Source organism: Bombus bifarius, unplaced genomic scaffold, assembly GCF_011952205.1.
Source record: "Bombus bifarius isolate JDL3187 unplaced genomic scaffold, Bbif_JDL3187 scf7180000008166, whole genome shotgun sequence".
Lineage (NCBI taxonomy): Eukaryota > Metazoa > Arthropoda > Insecta > Hymenoptera > Apidae > Bombus > Bombus bifarius.
In genome coordinates, this window is record NW_022884488.1 from 941,693 (window position 1) to 963,262 (window position 21,570).

Consider the following 21,570-nt stretch of genomic DNA (forward strand, 5'->3'; position numbering starts at 1 on the left):
CGACGGTTTATTTCTCTGGAGTATCGTGCCGCGGAGGGACTCGCATATTTCCTATGGTTTAGCGAGCGAAAGTAGCGATAATATTTAGCAACGATTTTTTTAACTACTTCTCTACCACGCTAAGAATAAATTTTTGAACAGAAATTGGCAAAATCAGACTCTAGAAGAATGACACAGTTAGAAACGGTGATGTTTTCTAGGAAATCGACTTGAAATATAGTAGAAAGTTTAAAATAGATAGTTATTATTCATTTGAACTTTCGTAATGGGCAGATTTTCTGTTTTTACGCTTTAGGTAATAGCCTCCGAGCTCTGACTACCTTTAATAAAATATCGTTTATATATATTTCTTAGCCTCGTGAGCGATGTTAAAATAGCTTTTGGTTTGTAACATTCGTCTCGTTAAACGCGTTAAATTTCTTAAGTAAAAAACTGACACTCCTAGGAAATATATAATTCATTTTTGGAATTAATTTTTCTACATATTTTTAAATTGGTAATTTCCCTTTTCTAACAACCTGACAATGTGTATAACCTTTCGATTACTGATTGATGATTACTCATATTCTTTAATATTGTTTTATATTATGGATGCAGCAAATAGGTAAAGGATATAATAATTAAAACGAAAATCGAAAATCTCGTATATCTGTGAGATTGTAGAAATCAGGAATTATCGTTATTATAAGTAACAATAAAAATGTTGAAGGCATACTGTGAGTCGAATTAATTTCCTTAGTTTGCTTAATTAAAATAATTTCGATTTCGTGACAGGTTAAGGTCCTCGTTATTTCTTTCCTCTGATCTGAACAGTTTTTTAGAGCCTCAGTCAATGAACTTTCGGCTGAAATATTTCTACGAAAGTAATCGGGGTTAGTGCAGCCTGGTGTCAGAGTTATTGCGTCCTGCTAGCCACAAATCTCGATTTACGAGCTCAGGATCTAGGTATCGGTGAGATATCCACCACATCCGAATCTGGCTGCCCTTTCCGTAGCTTTTCGTTTCCGTTTAATGATAACCTATATTTTTTCGATAACTCGTAACACCCTGTCTGGTGAGGGTGGCGAAGAAAAAATTTGTTTTCTAAAGAATAAATCGAGGATTTATAGTAGCGATAGTAAATACTGTTATATCTAAATTCTAGAATTACCTAAAAGTATAGGAGAATATTTCTTATCTTTAATAACAAAGTTACAGTTTTCTTCCTTATTTCTCCATTAATTCAACAAATTTGCATAAACATCCTGGGCTGCTTATCACGTAATATAGTCTAACTCTTCACCATTCCATCGAGCTTCCTTTCTCGCAAATTCCTTGAAACCTAACTAAGAATCCCTGATGCACAGGTCCGAAAGGTCGCCGATTTCGAGTCGTACATTCGGTACGCAGCGTGGCAGTTATCGATTTCCGAAGCGTAATAAAGCCGTTTCGAGAGCATACCGAGTGGCGTGCGCGAAGAATCTATCTCGAAGGCGTTCTAAAACTTGCGACTAACCCTCGAGCGTCCCACGTGGAACAGGATCGTCGCTTTTTTCGTCCGCAAATCACTTTTTCGCCTCTATTCTCGGTCTATCTAGCAGAAGTTTGTCCCGGGAAAGTTCCGTGAGCCTTCAGCGAAGAGAAAAGCCCTTTCTCGTTTTCTCGATCGACCCTGGTGGTCGTTGGAGTGCCGCGGGCGCGGCTTCCGATCGATCATCCCGCCCACATCCTTTTCCTTCCGCTTTTCGCGATGGAAATCGCGGCCAATCCAAAAAGGACTCCCTCCTTTGATTGGATACACCGATCAAAGCAGCCAGTTTTCGTGGAAAACCCGCGGAAAACTGTCGGCCCCGCACCAACAACCCTTTGACCGGCTTTCATCGTCCAGGCCAAGCCTCGTTAGGGGCGGCCTTTTCTTTTATGCAGTCCGTGTCAGCTACTTGAGAGGAACTCTGCGGCTCCCTTTAACGTGGTAATTGAAATTACACTGGGCGCTTCTCCTTTTATTCTTTATTCTTCTCTTCTCTTTCTTTCTTTTTTTTTTTGCCCCTCCTTTTTTCGCTGTCTTCTTTCGATTGGTTTGTTTTTGGCGGTCGGTCGTCGCTGCTCGTTTAAAGCGACGAGGGCTCTGTTCTGTCTACCAGTGGTGAAGGTGAATTATGTTGCAGGTTTTAAGTAATTTGAAGGTGGATTTTAAAGCTTTTTTAGACACTGAAAATTAGTGCAATCCTGTTTTTTTTTTCTTTTTTAGTAGACCTGTGCAGAGGGTGTAGGTTTCCCGAAGATAGAAAAAATATAAAAATATAATGTTGTTTGAAAATGGAAGTCTCTTGAATAATTCTCTCGATAATCACTGAATCTTCAATAAAATCATATGACTTTAATGTTACTGCGAATTTTCTAATTCTCAAACGATGTTCCAAAACGGTTCATCCAAAATCTCTCTCTCTCTCTCTCTCTTTCTGTCTTAACCAACACGAGTAATTCAAATAACTTATCAACTTCTTCTTAATTTTCCTCCAATCAGACGAAATGAAAATGTTTCAACAGAATTCGATGAGAAAGGTGTGACTCGTTTACCGCGGAGATACGCATGCGTTCGAGATGATTGTCGAAACAACGGCAGTATCCGAAACCACGATACGGAAGAGCAAACACCGATAGGATTTCCGTGAACGCGCGGTTTCCGCACGGATGAACGAAGAATTTCTCTGTTCCCTGGCAAGGAGCTACCTTTGCTTTCGAGCTCGTCTCGAAAATCCTGCGAGACGCGCCGTTCCACCGCTAAGACGACGCGGTTCGACGCTTTCGTCGATCGTTCCGGCGTAGGATCGCGAGAAACGGTCGTGAACAAGATTTCACCTCGCGAACCGTGGAAAATCACGTTCACGGGAATTTCGTCGAGCTACAACTCGTTTACTGATTTCTTTCGGAATTCGGCATACAATTGTTTGAGATATAAACCGAAATCAGTTGCGACATATTCACGAAGAATATTCCCTTGTTTTCCATTTTGTACAATATTTCTCAGGAATATTCTACTCTTGTTTATATTTCATTTTTGTAAGATATTCACAAAGATTTTTCTACCTTTATATAAAGTTAAGTAGAATCAGTAAAATGATCTTTCGGGAAATATTTCATACTTTTTAGCACAGTGGATATTTATTCTGCAAGAATTTATACCACAAATACCGTTTCTTTGTTGTAACTCTGTATTGTAATCTTTTTATCGATGCGTTGTATAGCAACTTGCTGTCATGCGATAATGAACAAGTGTTTTTCTGACGTACATGTCTACCAATAATTAATCTTCCAAGTATTCCAGAAGCATTTGAAGTATGAAGAAATTGAACTGGAAGAAGATTAAAACGTTAGACTGAATGTTCTTTCTTCCTATATGCCTTCAGGTATGGAAACATTCTGTTCCTTCTCTGCTCTCTTTCCACATAGATCAAACAGTTTAAAAACTTTTTACTGCAGCCTCGAGAAGATACTCATTAATTATTTCTAGCCGACCTCTTTTTCTCTAATCGGTTTCACAAAACAAATTCCAATAAATTCCTCTCTCAATTACTGGAACGTAAATGGAAAACATTTCGCAGAACTCTTTTTTTCCATATTTCCTTGAACGCTTCTCGAAAGAAAAATCCAACATCTCAGTTGAGTGATCGCGAAGCGATGTCAATCGGCGACTGGAAGCCTTTAATCAAGATTCCGTGAACGGACATTCTCTCAGACCGGTTGGTGACTAATTGCGAATTAACAAAGATGAAACGTTTTTGTCTCATCCATGATCAACACGGATCAATAAAAGTGTATCTATTGATATAAAGTGTAAAGGATAATGTTAGAAAGGCTGCGTTAAGGTGACAATTTAAAGAAATAAACTGGATTCCCATTAATATCAATAATGTATTTTTGTTTATATGTATACATATGTTCTTTTCTCGAATATATGTTCTTTGAATCTTTTTCTACTATCAAAAACTCGTTTTATATCGTATCCCATTGTAGTTTTAATAGTAGTTGTGTTATTTGTTTTTATTTGTAAATAAGTATTATTCACTTTGCACGCTTTAAGAGACTATTCTCGTAAACGAGAAACGATTATAAGAGTAAGCAAACAAAATAATCAGTTTATAATTTCTCATAGAAAGTTCCTACATTTGTAGCTTATAACAGTTAGCATTTTTTCAAATTTTAACGATTTTTCACTAAATTTTCATTTGATAAATCATATTTGGTAACAATTTTATTTCAAGTGCAGGATTTTTCTAAATCTCTCAACTTGATTAAACAAAATTTTAAACAACCATATATTAACAAATTTCATTTTAATTAACAATAAAATTTAAATCTATTTGAACAGTATTATAAATAATCATATAACGATCGATGTCTGAAAATTTACTCTTCATTTCACAATTCTAACTTGTTAACCGGCTCATCTCTCCAACTTCCATAATTAAAACTTAACGAGGATAGATTCATCTCGATTAGGTTAACAAAATTGAAATAACAGATAAAGAAGTAATAAATGTTTTTTACAGCTGTCAATATGATTTACCATAGAATTCGATTTATTGGAACAAAATCTTAGCCGATGCCCATCCTGCCAATTAAATTCGATATGAGTTCAGATAAATGAAATTTTACTGCGATTCATCTTGAATGAAGATAAAACGATGTATGAAAAAATGAAGGATCCTTAAATAAAGATATCATTACGTGCAAGAGATTGAAAGTGCAATAGCGACGAGTTAATTCGTCTAACTCATTTAATCGGTTAATACGCCTTCTTTTCCGATATTCTCCGTAATTTCGCGAATCCGCATAACGAGAAGCGATCTTTCCATCGCAGCAGACGAGGCCTGCCCTAAAATATTATCAATTAAGCCAGCGAGCATTATCATCCTTTGAAAGTGCCCCGCGAAACGAGGAACAGAGCGACCGCAATCGGGAGAACAGTGCAGAGACAGGACACTTGGGAAATCCCGGGGAGAATTGCTTCACCTTATCGTTCCTGGTTATTGCAGGAAGTAGTTGAGAAACGGCGCCGTTCGCTCGATAATTGTCAGATAACATTGAGCCGAAACAATTGATTTTCGTGGAACGGAAAGAAGAGAATATCAGGCACCGATCGAAGAATCTTGTAAGCTGCGCTTCGAACGCTAAAACTACCGAAGACTAAAGGGTACCATTTCTTTCAAAGTATTGGTTATCGTATCTTAGATATTAGATAATAGGTGTACCGCTAGATTTTTTTCAGAAAATTTATGAATCTGGCGTTTATTGCTAGAAGGTTTATATCTTTGAACCGAATAGGTTGTTGCTCTTTTTAATTGAGTTACATTGATACGCTCTCTTAGCCACTGAGAAGCCAACAGTTTAATGATATCAGCTAATTCGGGATACAAAGATTTTCCAATTATAATCCCCATCAGAGCACGAAACTAAAATCAAAAGGAAAACTAGTTCTCTAAATACTTTGCAAAACCAATCATGTAGAAGAAAACCAGCCCTCTAAATATTTCTTAATTCATCGATCATCTTCTTATAAATTCATTGCCGATTCCTTTCCAGCAACGCAAACTTGCCATAAATAACTCCATAGACCCGTTCATCTGTCGAATATCGGCACAATATTTATCCACGCCGACGAGAACATTTTCATTACCCTCGATTCATCGTTCCGCACCAAGAAACGCGCGCAAACCGGTGCGAATTTCGTCGATGAACAGAGAAAACAGACGACCGGCGAAAAGTTTAACGCACCACGTGTCGAAAGATCAATAGGTAGGGAAAGCAACTCTTTCACGATCGTTGGATCATCGTTTCTTTTCGATCGTTTAGAAAATCTAGGATCGTCCGTGAAATCGTGCAAGCGCGGACAGTACGAAATAACAGGCGAATCTTGGATCGTCTGGAGCCGAGTCCTGAAGATGACAACCGGCCGTATTTTCCAGGGATAATGGCCTTGCCTTTCTTCTTCGTCTTTCCTCTTTTATTCCCCTCTGCATTGCCCAAGGACCGATACTCTCTTTTTAGCTATTAAGTTTGCAGCCACCGATTCAAACGTTCGCTGCAGACGACCAAATTATCGAGCGACCATCGCGTCGTCGTTGCTTTTACTTCCGCGTCCGTCAACGAGACTCGATGATCTTTCAAGGACTCGACCTTTTACTCGTTTTTCCTACAAGCTTTTTTTCCAGCAGATTTTAGTCAGTTTTAGCGCTGATTGGTCGTTAAACGTGAAGGATGATGTTTTATGATTGCCAGTTTTTTTTGGGTTGAGTTTGTTGGTTGTTTTGTGGAATTGAATAATTCAGGTTATATGTAGAATTCGGAGTAAAAGAAATAGGTTCTTTGTCGGTTATCGTAATAATCGACTATTTCTTACATCTTTTTACGAAGATTAATGTCTTTCAATGATGAAAGGACTTGATTGTTGAAATTATAATTAAGCTTAAAACTAGAACTGAATATTGACTGTTTCAATCCATATGTGTTGGCTTTTAAAAAGCGTAGGTTCATTATTAATCGAATATGTCACAATATTATGACTATTTTATATTTACTTAAGAACATTAACATTCTTTTAATGAAAAAAGATGTTGATTACTAATACAGCGTTGGATATCTTAATTTCAGCCTCCATTTAATAAAACAGTTATTATTAAAATGTATTTATAATTCTGCTTCCCTGCCCAATTTTAAACAGTTTTTATGCGTTTACTTTTATCTTCCGGGATTAGATTAGTTTATTGTTTAAATCGGAAGGTCTGGGTTGATAGATTGTATACTTAAAGGCTATCCCTGTTTCTTTTAACTTTTTCACTACGTTAAATCGATCTTCCTTGATCTAAACCAGAAAGTCTCAGTTGAAGATAGCTATCCAGTCTCTGTGTGCTGTATGAGTAAATTCATCTTACTTAATCATTCAAATGAAGAAACGAATTATAAATGCACAAATTATAACGTATTTCCAATAAAAAGACACCTTAATCCAATATTCTGTCTCGAACAGAAAATCAACTTTCCCATACTATTATATCAATAACCGACAACAGCTTATTAAATAGCAACGTAATACGAAATACCTAATTTCGAACGATCACTGGATCCTAACAGGGATTTATGTATGCGAATATTAAACAATTCAAATGATACATGAAAGAGAAAATGTCCAATATTATCCATGACCAACGCCAAATTACTAAATTATAACTTATGAAATACATAATCCTAAACGATCTATCTATACCTCACTGAATTCTAGCAGAGATGCCTTTATGTATCTGGATATTAAAAAATGTTCATCATATATAGAATGCGATAGAAAATTCTCGATTAAATTCAGATTAAAACGACATAGCACGATAAGCATGAGATGACGATAAAAGAGAAGATTTCGAAAGCCCATAGACCGAAATTATATTCAGTCGCAATCTAATATCGTCTGTAAACTCCAACCAATCCCAAAGAAAGCGAGCTCCATTTTTCCACCAACTCCACGCGATCATTTTCCACCGCGCAAACACTATGTATAAAATCCAGGCTCTCGCGAAAAAAGGGAACGCGTTCCAGCTCGTCGATATTCAATCCGGCAAACGGAATCCCCATCGCATCGGTGGCACAGTAATTTCCGGAAGAGGCCGAAGTCGAACGGATTGACCCAGGTCGGGTCTGTTCCTTCGTTTCGAGGGCTTTTCTCCGCCCTCTGCCTCTCTCTGTATCTCACGAGAGGGCGTCCTCGCTGTCGGATTTAGGGCGCTATTTAAGTAGAGGCTTATAGGGCAGCTTCTGTTTCTCTTTCTCTCTCTCTCTCTCTCTCTCTTGCGTTCTCAGTGACTTTATTTCTCTTACTCTGTCTCTCTTTCGCCTCTTGTTATCTGGAGCAGCAGCGACCGTGTCTGCGGAGGCTGTGTCGTATTGATCTGTCGCTCGGTCGGTCGCTCGGCAGCGCGGAGAAAGAGAGGGAAAAGCGGAGAGTCTCGGTAATTTATCGCGAGCCAACGGCAGCGAGATGATTCGAGCGCGACGCCTCCGCGAACAGATCCGATCGAAGACGCGCAGTGACGCCTGCCTCTCTTTCTCTCTCTTTCTCCCTCCCTCTCTCTGTCTCTCATTCTCTCTCTTTCCCTCCCTTTTGGAACCGATAATTCGGTCACGCGCGATCGATCCGACTGAAAAGCTCGACTGACGATTAATTGGAGGCGCGAGATGAAACGCCGTTCCAAAGCTCCAGCTTTCTCTCTGTACATATATATGAATATCTATATTCTTCTCTGTTGGCCAGATTTTGCGTTTAGTATGTATTTTACAGTGGTTCGGATTCTCATGACTGAGATATTGTTCATGGATTTTTGATACGCAGGTTGGAACTTTTCTGTGAATTAAGTATGCCTTTGGCTGCAACTTTCTCTTTCATTATCTATCTATGTGATTTATTCGCTGATGGAAAACATGTTGTATTTAGCATTGTCATATCTCCGAGCGACGATGATGAGTAGAATTTAAATTATGGGTTCTGGTTACAGGAATAGGAAGTATTTAGCTTCAGCTCTAATTTTCCCTTTTTCTCTCATTGTATATCGAGCTATAGTTCTCTTCTGTTAGCAACAGTTTAGAATCTTGATGTTGTACTTTACAATGATGCGAATGTTCATGATGTAGCTTATGGATTCTAATTGTAAAAGTAGGCATTCTTTTACAAATTACAGCAAATGCAGTTTAATAGCGTGCGTTTTGTAGAGTAATTTATTCATAACATCCAGACGAAGAGGGAGAGATAATAAAAAATATCATTGATTTAAGATGTTACAATAACAAGATCGTTTCGTATATACATATGATATACATATTTTGTTCAATTATTTCGTTTGAGAGGTAACATTTTTTCCAGAAGCTATATATGTCCTCGATTTAAGGTATACGAAAAATTTCCAGTCACTTTAATATCCCTCACATTAAAACGGTACTAAAGTAGTTAAAATACACCTACACCATAATAAATACTAAATACAACCAGACCCATAGCGAATAATTCCACGATTTCGTCATCGATGATCGATTCCATTTCGTTCGGTTCACCGTCCTCCGTTCGAACTCATCAAAATTCAAGGGCGACGCGATTGTAACGATTGAGCAAGTCTCGATCCGTCTACAATGTGGTAAATAATGCTTCGATGAATTCCGAGAGGGTTCGTATAGCGACTCTGCAAATTGGGTAGTTTATATTATTCACCATACTCGAACATATACTACCAAATTGGTAAAACAATTTAACGCGACAGAATCGAAAGACTTTGTGATTGTAATAATAAACGTAGACAAGCTGATAAAGTAAACGTTAACGAGCAAAAATGTGGACGTCGACGAGTTTTCGGTCGCGCGACACGCTGTCACGTGCGTCGCGTCGTCGAGGCACGCGCGCAGAAATTATTAATTACGTGGCGCATTCAGCAACCGACGAAGGAGTCGTCGACTCGTTTTCCAAAAGTGGACTGAAATACTGAAAACGAGATTGTCGGGACGCGCCACGACGTCATGCGACTCGTTTCGCACGTGTCTCTCATCTAATGTCAGAGTTGACGCGAGGAATGTTGATCGTGATGCGTCAAAGCGTACTCTTAGTTGGATAAGACGGAAATTATGGAAAGTACAGATATAGCTGCATTTTTACAAGAATTTTCGTTTTTAATATATCTTTGATCGTTGTATTCTATAGTATTATATTATATGGTATTATAGTATTATTATATAGTGTTGTATATATAATTTATTATTTATTATATAGTATAGTATTATATAGTAAAGTGTAAGAGAAATGAAATTATTCGCAACGTAAAGAATAACAAATATGAAAATTCGTGACTACTTCAATATTATTTTATCTTACATATAATATCTTGAATATTATCCTTGCTTCTAAAGTAAATTCACTTCTATTTATTCTATTTATATTTATTCTATTCAAAATTTATTCTATTCGTACTGGAAATGAAATAAACAATCACAAAGTAAGTACGGGTGTGAGAATTTACGTTTACTATAGTATTATCTCACTTTGTCGTGCTTTTGAAGCAGAATTATGTCAATTTTCGTTGGATTCACAGCAAACATAACAGAAACAGAATTATTTGCGAAATGAAAGATAACAAATGTATTATCCACGTTAAGGTAGCAAAGAAACGAAGGTACAAAAAATTGCTTTACATATTCTACAATATTCCGTTGGTCGTAAAGTTGGTTTGACGATTCCTTTGTGGCCATAAAATCATAGAGTAAACTACTACTATTATCTCTTCCTATTATTATTGTTACCGAAGAAACAGGTTTCTATTAAGAAGGAATAACTAACAGAGTTGACGTTCGCATCTACGTACAAATTTGTCGAAGGATTTTAAAGGAATCACGCTTGCACAGCAAAAAAGATTTCCCTCGGCGAGACGAACGCAAGAAACTTCATTCTGAAAATAGTATTCTACGCTTTAGAGTATTCTTCGAAAGGTAACTACTATCCCAAAAGATTTTATCGATAGATGTCAAGGTTCCGTAATTGCACGAAGCTTTGCTGAAAGGTTTCATTTCCTTGAACAAACCTCTGGTAACTCGATCGGTAAATCCTCTTAACATAAGAAAACAAGAAAATTAAAAACGTCTTACCAACTATCGACATCGTATCAAACACGATATTATGATTATTGTTTGTTATTACACAGTAACGTCTTTTATGGAAAATAGGAAAAACAATGTAATCTGACGCTTCACATTCGATTAATTTTCTACTTTATATTCATCATTTCTTCTAGTCCGGTTACTGTTTTCCTCGAAGTGACGTCTTTTCAATTCTGGAATAGCTAGAAGGAAACTAAAAGGAATCTGTCGTTTCATATTCAATTAATTCTCTACGTGTAGCACAAATTAATCCTATCAATCATTTTATTTATTCATTCCTATCCAAATACAAACTTTTAAACGCGATTTCCTCGAAAACAAACTGACGTATAAATAGTCTGCGGATTGCTGTCCATTTATAGAAAATTTGAATGTATAAAATTCCACAAAATGCGTACAATATGGAAAGATATATAAATATCCAAAGTATAGTGCTTTCTATAATACTTATTCTTAGTAGGTAAATCAATATTCTATCGCTATTTTATTTTTTAAATAATATTCCTATAGCAATCTGCAGTCTATATGTGAAACAATTTTATTCTATACTTTTCTTCAGTTTATATTAAAATACAACAATCACACAGTATCATTTTAAACTGGAAAATATACCTTAAGCTTTTTTTAGGTCAACAGTTCGTGTTTAAGCATAATCCATTTTGTTACACAATTTTAACGTAAATGATAACATATTAAAAGAAATGAACGGTAATTAATCTCAGCCACGTGCCCAACAATTAGAACTGAGCAGGAAGTTAAGCGTCAAGTAAGCGGCCTATCAACCTATGCGACTATCAAACGAACTAGTTGTGTCGTATGATAACACAAACCACCATCGAAAATGTCTGTGCCTGTTACCAGATAGAAATGTGATATCTACAACAATTTTCAACTTACTATTTCACGCAGAATCGCTCTCTTGCCTAATACCGCGATCACTAGGACATTTGTATGAAACATTTCTTCTACAAACGCGATAAAATGTTCGCTTATTCCATGAATTTCCAAAGTGCAAGAACATGCGAGATACGAGAGGCGATCGATCGATCCGCTGCAAAATCGGGTGGCGCAGACCAGGCGTCTGGATGCGTCAAAGGGTGGCATAAGGTCGTCGTGGCAGCGGAGTCCGCGAATCGATATTTGCCTACCGGCATGTACCTGATGCGATTTGTTTATGCGACGTCAGGACGACCTTTAAAATATCGCCATGACGGCTGGTTCGCGCACGTGAGCGCAGCGATTCGTTGTATAACCGGTCGTTACGTAACGTCGATTCCGCACGGTTTCCTCCCGTCCGCCATCTATTCATTGTCAGAATAGAGTAATCGGAGAGTTGCCAGTGGCAGTCGAGAGAGAACATGCCACGTCGTCTCTCTATTCAACAACTGTCCTTCACGAACGAGCTTCGGCTCGATGAATCGACCCTCGAAGATCCCGTCATTAGGTTGCCAGCCTTGAATTTTCCGAAAGACGAGCAGCAAGACGACAGGCCAAACTGTAACTTTGTAAACTGGTGTGCAGCAACTCGGGCAGGAGTCGGATCTCCTTCCAGCACCTAATTTTAACTTGTTGTGTCATGTTGTTCGCCTCGTGGTGAAATACACCACGTTTTAGGGGGATAGTTTCGGAGTATTTTGGGGTTGTTGCAGAGATACGAGGAACAGGATGAGGCGAATACAGTCGGGATTAATTCAGCGAAGAATTCGAACTTCTAGCTGACATTATGAGACTCGTAGTTTTATTGGATTGTGCATGCTGTTGGGATTTTTCTTGGGAATTTTTATTATAGGACTTATGATATTAGTATATAGCATTCCATCGGGGATTCTAAATCCTTGGTATCTTTACGAAATGTGTAGTTCAATTGAATTGCGAATGTTAGCGGGAATTTGGATAGGAATTTTGATGATTCCTGAATTGGTGATTGGTAGATAGTATTCATAGTCATTGGTGATACTAAATTCTTGGTAACTTTGTGAGGTGCGTAGTTTTACTGATAAAGGGAATTTATAATAGCTAGGAAGTTTTATTGTAGAATTTATGATGCCGGTAAATATCATTTCGTCGATAATTTTCTAATTGCAATAATTTTTTAATCGTGATAGTAATTTAATGTAGGATGTTGATGTTTCCCTGGATCTTTGATATACTTTCGCATCAGCTAATTTCAAAATTCAATTTTCTTATTCGTTAAAAAAATTATTTGATTATTTGATTCGAGTTTTTTCACGGGTTGTCCCTTTAACTACGGTGGTATTTTTACGAGAATTGTTAGTTTCCTCGTTTGACGAGGAAGCAATTTAAACACCTTTCCACTCGAGCTACAGAAGGCAGGGGCGACCAGGTCGGGTCGAGCACCCGTGTCTTGACCCTATTTAGGTCGAGCTGTAATTAAATCCACTTTCCACCGCTTCTCGGCTGCATACTTCTCTCTTCATTCGACGAATACTTTTCCCTCGGAATTTGTAACCTTCCCTTTCGTGTCCTCTGCGTTGGTGGGAAAAATGCGCGAAAGAATTGTCATCGTTAGTATCTCGTGGTAATTGCAGTTAAGATATTCATTAAATCCTTCTCCAAGTTACAAATCAAATTACTCGCAATAAATGGAAAAAAAATTATGTCAACAATTTCATTTCCACTTTTCTTGTAAACTTGTATCTTCCGTGAATAACATCTTTAATGAAGAAAGTAAAGTTCTGTTTTTTAACAAATATAGCAACTTGAATATTTTCTCGTATATATATTCGATATTAAAGAATAATCAGAAAATTGCCAAAAATAGATTTCTACAGAACTCGTATTTTTGGTCTTAACACGATCCTTGTATTTCGAAACTGTTCTTTCTGAACCACTAAATGACATCAGCATAAAAGATCGCCAAAAATCAACCTCTCGTATTTCATTATAACCACAATTTCAAAGCGATATATTGAAAAAAACATTCTATAAATATCTAGCAGTTATGCTGCGGAGAAATGAACGAACGAAGCAAAACGAAAAACGGAGCCTCGCCTTCCCAAAATCGATTCTATCGCTGGCAATCTCCACGTGGAGCGCTCAGCACAGTTCCCCCATGCACGGATGCGCAATTACGCGTCGTTCATCGAAACGACGCCACCAAGCTCTCGATCGAAGCGAGCACTCAACGCGCGACGTATCAAGTGACATAATTATCGTCAGACTTCTTGGTCTCTTGCATTCGTCCCTCTATAACGTTGTAAGGAAGCGGAGAAACGAAAAAAGGAAAAAAAAAGAAAAAATACGGGAAACAAGCTAAGGAAAGAAATGATAAAATCGGATGGATCTGTGCTCCATTGACTTGATTCGCTGAAGAACACTTCTCTGGCCCACATTCAGTGCCCCTTGAGCCACGTGGCCTCCATTCAGCAGACGGGAAAGGGCGTACTCGTAGGTCTTTACGCGCACCTGCAACCAACCCCGGAGTTCTCACCCCCCAAGGTTTCATGAAGGCCGGAAAAAAGGCTGTCCTTTGAATCACGTCACCCTTCAACGTGGCTTCTGCAGTCGGCTAGTTGACAGATGGGGAACGCGTCCACAGGGTTGCGTGTAATAATCGACACCTGTTTTGTTTGAATTGTTTCTGCAAAGTCAAGAGCTCTTGAGAGTAAGTTCTTGGGGATGTAATAGTTACATCTTTGCGTCTAAATATTACGATAGGATACTTGAGGAAAATGAGCAAAATCATCAAAATGACGAACTTTTTCCTTTTCACTTTGCCAAAAATATAGGGATGCTTTTTACTTTAATGTTGTTTTGTTAGATAGTTTGTTGGAAGACAATTAACTAATTTGTTCGCGTTGTGGTATTTTAATTATAATCACTTATATATTATACAAAATATTTAGTATTATTCGATATTAAATGTTCGAAATATCAGGCTTAAAAGAATAATTCTATTCAAACTTGGAAATTAAGGATTGCTATTTCTTCTTTTCAAGCAATTCGTAGATCGCTTTGAATTAAAAGATCTACTCGTCCCAAAGTTCAACGAGTACCCTCGTCGCGCGGAAGAAATAATTAAAATCTCGCTCTCAATTTTTAGACGCTTCCTGATTATCATTGGCATCATTGGCCCACTTCGGCCTTCCTTTCGATTCGAATCGACGCGACCCACTTCGAGTCCTCTTTGGGCCTTTCAGCCAACTTCTACCCTACTTGCATCTTATTTTCAACATACTCCCGCAGTTCTCGTGTTCGCATCAGGCCTAGTTCGAACCTACTTTGGATCTAGCCCAGTTCCATTTCGTTCCGCTTACTCTACGTACCCTTCTGTACATCGAACTTTTCTTAGAAACAATTTGCTACTACCTAAATCCGCTAGCAGAGGCTATCAACGCCGTGAAACATACACAAGCAGCATAACCTCTTTTCCCTTCTTCGTATTCTAAATGTACAGCCTTTCTATTACGAAGTGATTTGAAAATTTTTTGTATTCGTAGTATCGTGACCAAACCCTAACCTCTTCCAAATCAGTTACTACCACGTAAACCCACTAACAAAAGCTATGAACGTCATCCAACATACGCGAACATCGCCAATCTCTTTCTTCCGACTTCTTTCTCCTCAAAATATAAAACTCTTCTAAAAGTGTCTCGAAAATTCTCTACATTTGTAACTCTAGGATCGAATCCAAACCTAACCTAAATCATTTACTATAACCTAAATCCTCTGACAAAGACCATCAACGCCCCTCTAACATACTCAAACATAATAACATTTTTCCCTTCTCCGTTCTCTACCAACAAATCCCTTCTGTTATAAATATAGTTTGCGAATCCAAACCTAACCACAATCATTTACCATCGCCTAAACCTTATAAAGACCATCGACGCTCTTCGAGCCTCTTCTCTATCCACAAATTCCTCCCAAAAGTGGCTGTAAAATTATCCACGTCGCTTTCAGAAGTCACATTTCACACGTCCACAGTAGCTCGTCTCCGCGATTCGTTTTTAATTACAGTCAGTCGAGGTGGACCCAAGTGCCTTGCCTCTTAATTAGTAGTTACTCTGTGGTGCAGTTGTTTGATAGTTGTTAAGACCGCGTCGTAAAGCGTTCGAGGTCGGCTGAACTTGGTCCACCGCGATCTTGCCTCCGTGATAATTATCGGCTACCCTTAATCGTCCCAAACCTTCAACGCGCCCTCTCTCACCCCTTGTACCTCCATTGGGGAAGGAGGAAAATATCCAACGACGAAAGGGAGCCCACGAAAACGCCTGGTTGCCGCACGACTCGCAAGGCCGTGTATTTTTAACTTGAGAACCTTCCGGCAACCCTGGTCGGGATCAATACCACCGGCAACCCTGTCGTCGTGTAGTACTACTGGAGGCAGAAAGGGTGCAGCGGGGTTAACCTACATATCCAGCCACTGGCTGCCAGAGGAGCTGGCTGAAACGAAAACATTTTCCCTTCGGACGGTGACTCGGCCGCGGTGGGGGTTGGAAACGAAAGGGGAAATTCCGTGAGGGGAGAGATGGTGTATAGGTAGAGGCGTTTCAGACTCCACTTCCGTTTCTTGGCAAGTATCGACGGCTCTTGAGGAATGAGCTCTGTCGCGTTTCGAAAGATACTCGCCCCGAGAAAGATGGGGGCTACTTGCCGGAGATGGTTTTGGTAATTTTGTTGCGCGCTCGCCTGGAAGAGAGCTAGCTGATGGTGAAAGAGTTGGAAATTGTAGAACGCAGAGTTGTAGCGAGCGATGTAGCTGTTTCAAGTGGCTGATTTTAGAATGTTTTTGCACTTTCGGTGTTTTAGTTTTGGAAGAAAAATTATACTGTTACGAATTATTACAGAAGTTTGTGTATTTGGTTTGTTGTCAATGCTGAACGAATTAGGAGATCAGAAAGATCGATGTAGTGCTTTAAAGCGGTCGTCTTTCAAATATCCGTATACTTTCGGTGTTTTAGTTTTGGAAGAAAAGTCAGTTTATTATGAAATTATTTGATTGTTTGTATACATACTAAAAGAAAATGATATTATATTGTATAGTAGCGTAGGAAAATTGATGTAGTGTTTTGAAGTGGATGGTATTTAATATTTTTGTATATTGAATTTTTTAGTATCGAAACAAAAATTGTACATTTACATGAAAATTGATGAAACATTTCGAAGCCTTTGTTTCTTCTTTTTTTTCAGTATTTCAATGTTTTATATATTTCAGTTCCAAAGTAAAAATTTATGATAGAATTATACGATTGTTTGTTACGTTGAATGGAAAGAAAGCATCGATGGAAATTAAAAGTAACGTGCATGAGAACGGAAACAAACATGGTCCAGCGCATTGTGAACGAGTTACATAAATCAAGCCGGCTAATTTGTGCAAGTAGTCGTGTGTAAAGGTTGTACAAACCCTAAATTGTAACGTCAATGCCAAACGAGAATGAAGTGTATGTGTTCAATTCATTCACATCCTATTCAACTTTGATTCGTCCGCATACTGATCCACGCGCTATTAATCCTCTATAGAGCAGAATATAGACTTGAAAATTGCATACACGTTTCTTATTCCTTATAAGCAATTATATTAAATACATATATCAATTTATCGCAGAAATTCATACTTGAATAGAATTATTTTGAAAACATGTTGGTTTACGATATATTATAGAAATTACCAAGGAAAAGTAGTGTCAAACCGTAATTTTATTATGCAGTCAGAACAAAAAATTTCCTCGAGTAAAAATCTACCGTACAAGTATATATAGCATGTAGTACATTATATAAAATATAATATTGCAAAAACTTGGCAGAATAAATTTTATTAATATATTTATAACTTATGCCGAAATACGACTACAATTTGGCTGGAAATTTTAACATCGTCCATCCATTGTAAATGGAAAACAACGACGAAAAAAGATATAAATCAAATTATTGAAATTCCCTTTTACAGTTTTAAAAGCTAAAATTTAACAAATTGTGTTGACTACAAAGGGGATTGTAAATAGAATATCGTGTTAATGCGAAATTCGCCTTTGATAGATGAAGAAATTTGTCTGCTCTTGAACATTTTCATTCCCCTCGCCGCAACGCGAGTGTTCGCGACTTCCGGCGGAAAATTTAAACAGCGCCGGTTATTTATTCGCTGATAAAACGCCCGTGGTGGCTGGGTATTTTTTCACGCTTAGACCGCAAACAGGGGGTGCGAACTAGCCGCGCACTAACCACAAAGACGGTCTGTAGTCGCGTAATTGAAAAAATACCCATGGTCCCGCGTTGTCTGCAGCTGCGTTTCGGCTAGAAGGGACAAAATTCACCCCTGTACCTCTGTGGTGCTGTTATGAGAGGGGAAAACAAAGTAAAAAAAAATCAGTTTATCCTTTCATCCTTGAATTACATTTTATAGACATAAACGCTGCCTGGTAATATTACTGTAATATACTAAGCGAATACATCGAGGCGAATAAAAATTCACGCTTATAAATTTCGATTTTCCAACGTTGAGAAACGCTTTTAGGTTTAGAAATGCGTACGGTGCGTTGGAAAAAGTTTCGATGGTGATTGACAGACGTACGAAGATCAGAATAAAAATAATATGTGTTGCTTCAGTTTTTGACGAGAGTAACATACCGCTTCACGATTAATTAAAAAAAAAAGAGAGAACTGTAATTCTACGATCCGTTTCTAAGCAAAGTACCAACTATACCTATGTTTCACGATTCTGAATCCGAAAAGAGCTGTAAGAGGATAAAAAGAAAAAGAGAAAGAAGGAAAATGTAAAAGTATCAATGCTACGAACGTTCCGTCGTCCACCGTAACAAAATGGCAGCCGGTCCAGTGAATTCCTTAGAAACTCCTGCTTGCTCTCTCCCTTTCTTCCTTATGTCATGAAAGAAGGAGGAACATCGGCGTGTCGGAATCGAGTTTCTAGAGACAGACCCGAAAGACATACCGTAGAAGATCCTCGATGGTCGTCCAGCGATTCTCAAGAAGCGAATAGGAGCGCGACTCCTAGACGATGCTCGTGATGAAACGGTGAAGAGTAGAGTGAAGGAAGAACAGACTGACTTATAACGGGAAACAAAGGGAGCGGAATGGATACAAAGGGTGGAAAGAGGGGAAAGAAACGCAGGAAGTGGCTAGAAGTGAGGGAAAAGGAGGACAAAGAGGGCAGGCAGCAAAAGGAACGGCTTTCCCTCTCGATGCCGTTCAGGTTCAGAGAGCAACTTCCGCAATTGCGACGAGATGCTACCGTGGAAGATGTCCACTCGGCCACGGCAGTAAGGGCAACCCTTTTTATCGGCGTTCGTTTCACGGTAATCGGGCGGCCAAGCTGAATATTCCTCTCGATACGATGTCGAGCGTTCACGAGAGTTGCAAGAGAGTGGACGCGTTTCAAATCGGTCTCTCGAAGGGACAGTTTGGCTCTTCTTCGAGTCTTGGCGAGTTTCTCGGGCGACTTTTAACCTGACAGCCCGAGCGGAAATGAGGATCTTGAGGAAGTTACGCTGTCTGAGTGTCCCTGTTCTCGAGCATTTTTGTCGGATGTAGACACGGAACTGATTGTGACTAGACGGAACTTCGCCGAGTGGATGGGTTTTTGGTGGATACGTTCAATGTCGTAGATAGATGTTGGCAGGGGAAATCTAAGATAGTCGAAAGCGAAGTTTTAGGGTAATGAATCGGTGCTGAGTTGACGGAATGTACGTGTGTTCGTATCGTTACTCTCAGATAGCTCTTGGAAATTCATTTTGTGAAGATTTGTTTCAATTGGCAAGTATTGGAACTAGTGTTACCGCATTAGATATTTTACATATTTTCTCATTTTAGATATACGCGTTATGTGAATTTCGCACTTTCAAGTTTCCCGTAAATGCATAAATATCTTGAATCTTTGCAACACCATCTGCGAATTTCTAACTTATCATCATCTTCGATCAAACTAGTTAAAATTCTTCAAAATCACTCACGGGAAAGACGTTTCTACTCTATCCAAGCCAATCATTAAGATTCTCTTGGCACGTAAACGAGTTCCAAATTACCGAGCAGATAAAGCGAGAAAGGGTGAGAATTCAGATAAAAGAGGGCTTTGTCGCGAGGCGCAGAGAGCCTGGAAGGGCATTATGCGAATACGGGAACGATTGGCTCTCGTTCGACGTTCTGTTGAGAGGATGAAAGAGCGGGCCGAGTAACCGGAAGCGGCGTTCCGTATCAATGCGCGATCGTGAAAAGGAGCCGATAACGCAGGCCCAGCCGTGGTAAAAGCGACCACCTTTCGAAGATACTCGTCCCGGCACTCTTTTAATTTGATTTTGCACTTATTGAAAATCACTCGAACGCTCGATAGAAAGAGCTCCTTTGTGCGTGAGTCGTGAATTTTTATACGTGACTTTTTCTTCCTGGAAGCTGGTTACAGGCTGTTACGCTTTTGGAATTGTTTACGATACTGTCACAAATGATAGATTGCAGTACGATGTATAATTATTAGGATATTTGTTTAGAAACAAGTTCAAGAATTTAGGATATGATTGATAAGATTGATAAACGTATTAAATTATTATACAGGAAACGAAATGTTTTGTTTCTTGGGAGAAATTATTAGGATTTTAATTAATTTTGTTGTAAATCATCTCGTATCATCAACTGCTTCGTAACTCTAAAAATTATTAAAATACGTTGCTAAAAATATTTTATCTGTAGCGAACGTGTTAACTTCTGTCTTTACAAATTAGCGTCTCAGCTTCTCTACAAACCATTATTATCAAATATTTTTGAACATCACTATCACTGTTGAAAAACGACGTGTCCATCGATTGAAAGACTTAAAAACTTAAAGTCGAAGTTAATAATATAAAAGTTCTTTTCTTACGATACGTACAAAATTTTTAAAGAAGGTAACATTTCTCTTTACAGTCTCGTGAATCCGAGAGAATCGTCGAACAATCACCCAACACCAGATCTAAATCTTCAACGCCACTGTCGACGTTGCTGTCGTCCAGTGGCGCATCATCAAGGAGTCGCGAGGCGTCGGCGGCAAAACGGCCGATCGTGCGGACGTGCTGAGTACTATTCCGCGGCTGCGAGTACCAGCAACAGCCCGAAGATTCTCCCAGCAAAGGGCAAGATGCACATGGAGGTGCAGGTGGCGCTCAACTTCGTGATATCGTACCTCTACAATAAGCTGCCGCGACGGCGAGTCAATATCTTCGGCGAGGAACTGGAAAAGGCGCTGAAGGACAAGTTCAAGGGTCACTGGTACCCGGAGAAACCGTTCAAAGGATCAGCGTTCAGATGTCTGAAGACTGGCGACCCAGTGGATCCGGTTTTGGAACGGGCAGCCAAGGAGAGCGGCGTGCCTATTCAGGATATCTTGGAGAACCTACCAGCCGAGTTGGCCATCTGGGTCGATCCCGGAGAGGTGAGCTATCGAATTGGCGAAATGAACGCGGTGAAGATCCTCTACTCTGAAACCGGAGATCCACACGACGAGAGCTCGGCCGATCGAGAAGTTACCAAGACCTTCAATCCCGAGGCTCAGTGCTTCAGGCCTATCGAAGCCGTAGGCACTTCCTTGGGTGGGCTCAGTCTCAGCCCCAAGTCCACGTCGCCCTTCCCAAGCTCGCTCGGAAGCAATGCGAGCAATGGATCGTCAAATAATCAGCAAAGTGGTCATGGGTCCGGTTCCTCGTCGGCACCTTCGCCGACGCCTATCACCAGCTCGTTCAAGGGCTCGCCTAGTCCCGTCCCGGCTTTCATCCCACGAACTACCGCACCGCTCACATTCACCACCGCCACATTCGCGCAGACCAAGTTTGGTAGCACCAAACTGAAAACCAGCAGCAAACGGGCGAACAGGTTAGTTGATTACTGGTGTATCTTTTTGGGGATTGAGTTGAATGTTGTGGATGTTGAGGTGAATTTGACATTTTATTTGACTCTCTTTTTAACTTT

General features: G+C 39.2%; 1 protein-coding gene across 2 annotated transcripts in view; it reads left to right on the forward strand.

The window, feature by feature from the left end:
* The window catches only part of LOC117209163 (protein Tob1-like), a 116,441-nt gene that overhangs the window by 87,973 nt on the left and 6,898 nt on the right, over window positions 1-21,570 (forward strand). For both annotated transcript variants that reach the window (XM_033450853.1, XM_033450852.1), the window contains one exon: window positions 20,533-21,474. In XM_033450853.1, the coding sequence (XP_033306744.1) occupies window positions 20,744-21,474 (731 nt within the window). In that variant the 5' untranslated portion in view covers window positions 20,533-20,743. The remainder of the gene's footprint in view (window positions 1-20,532; window positions 21,475-21,570) is intronic.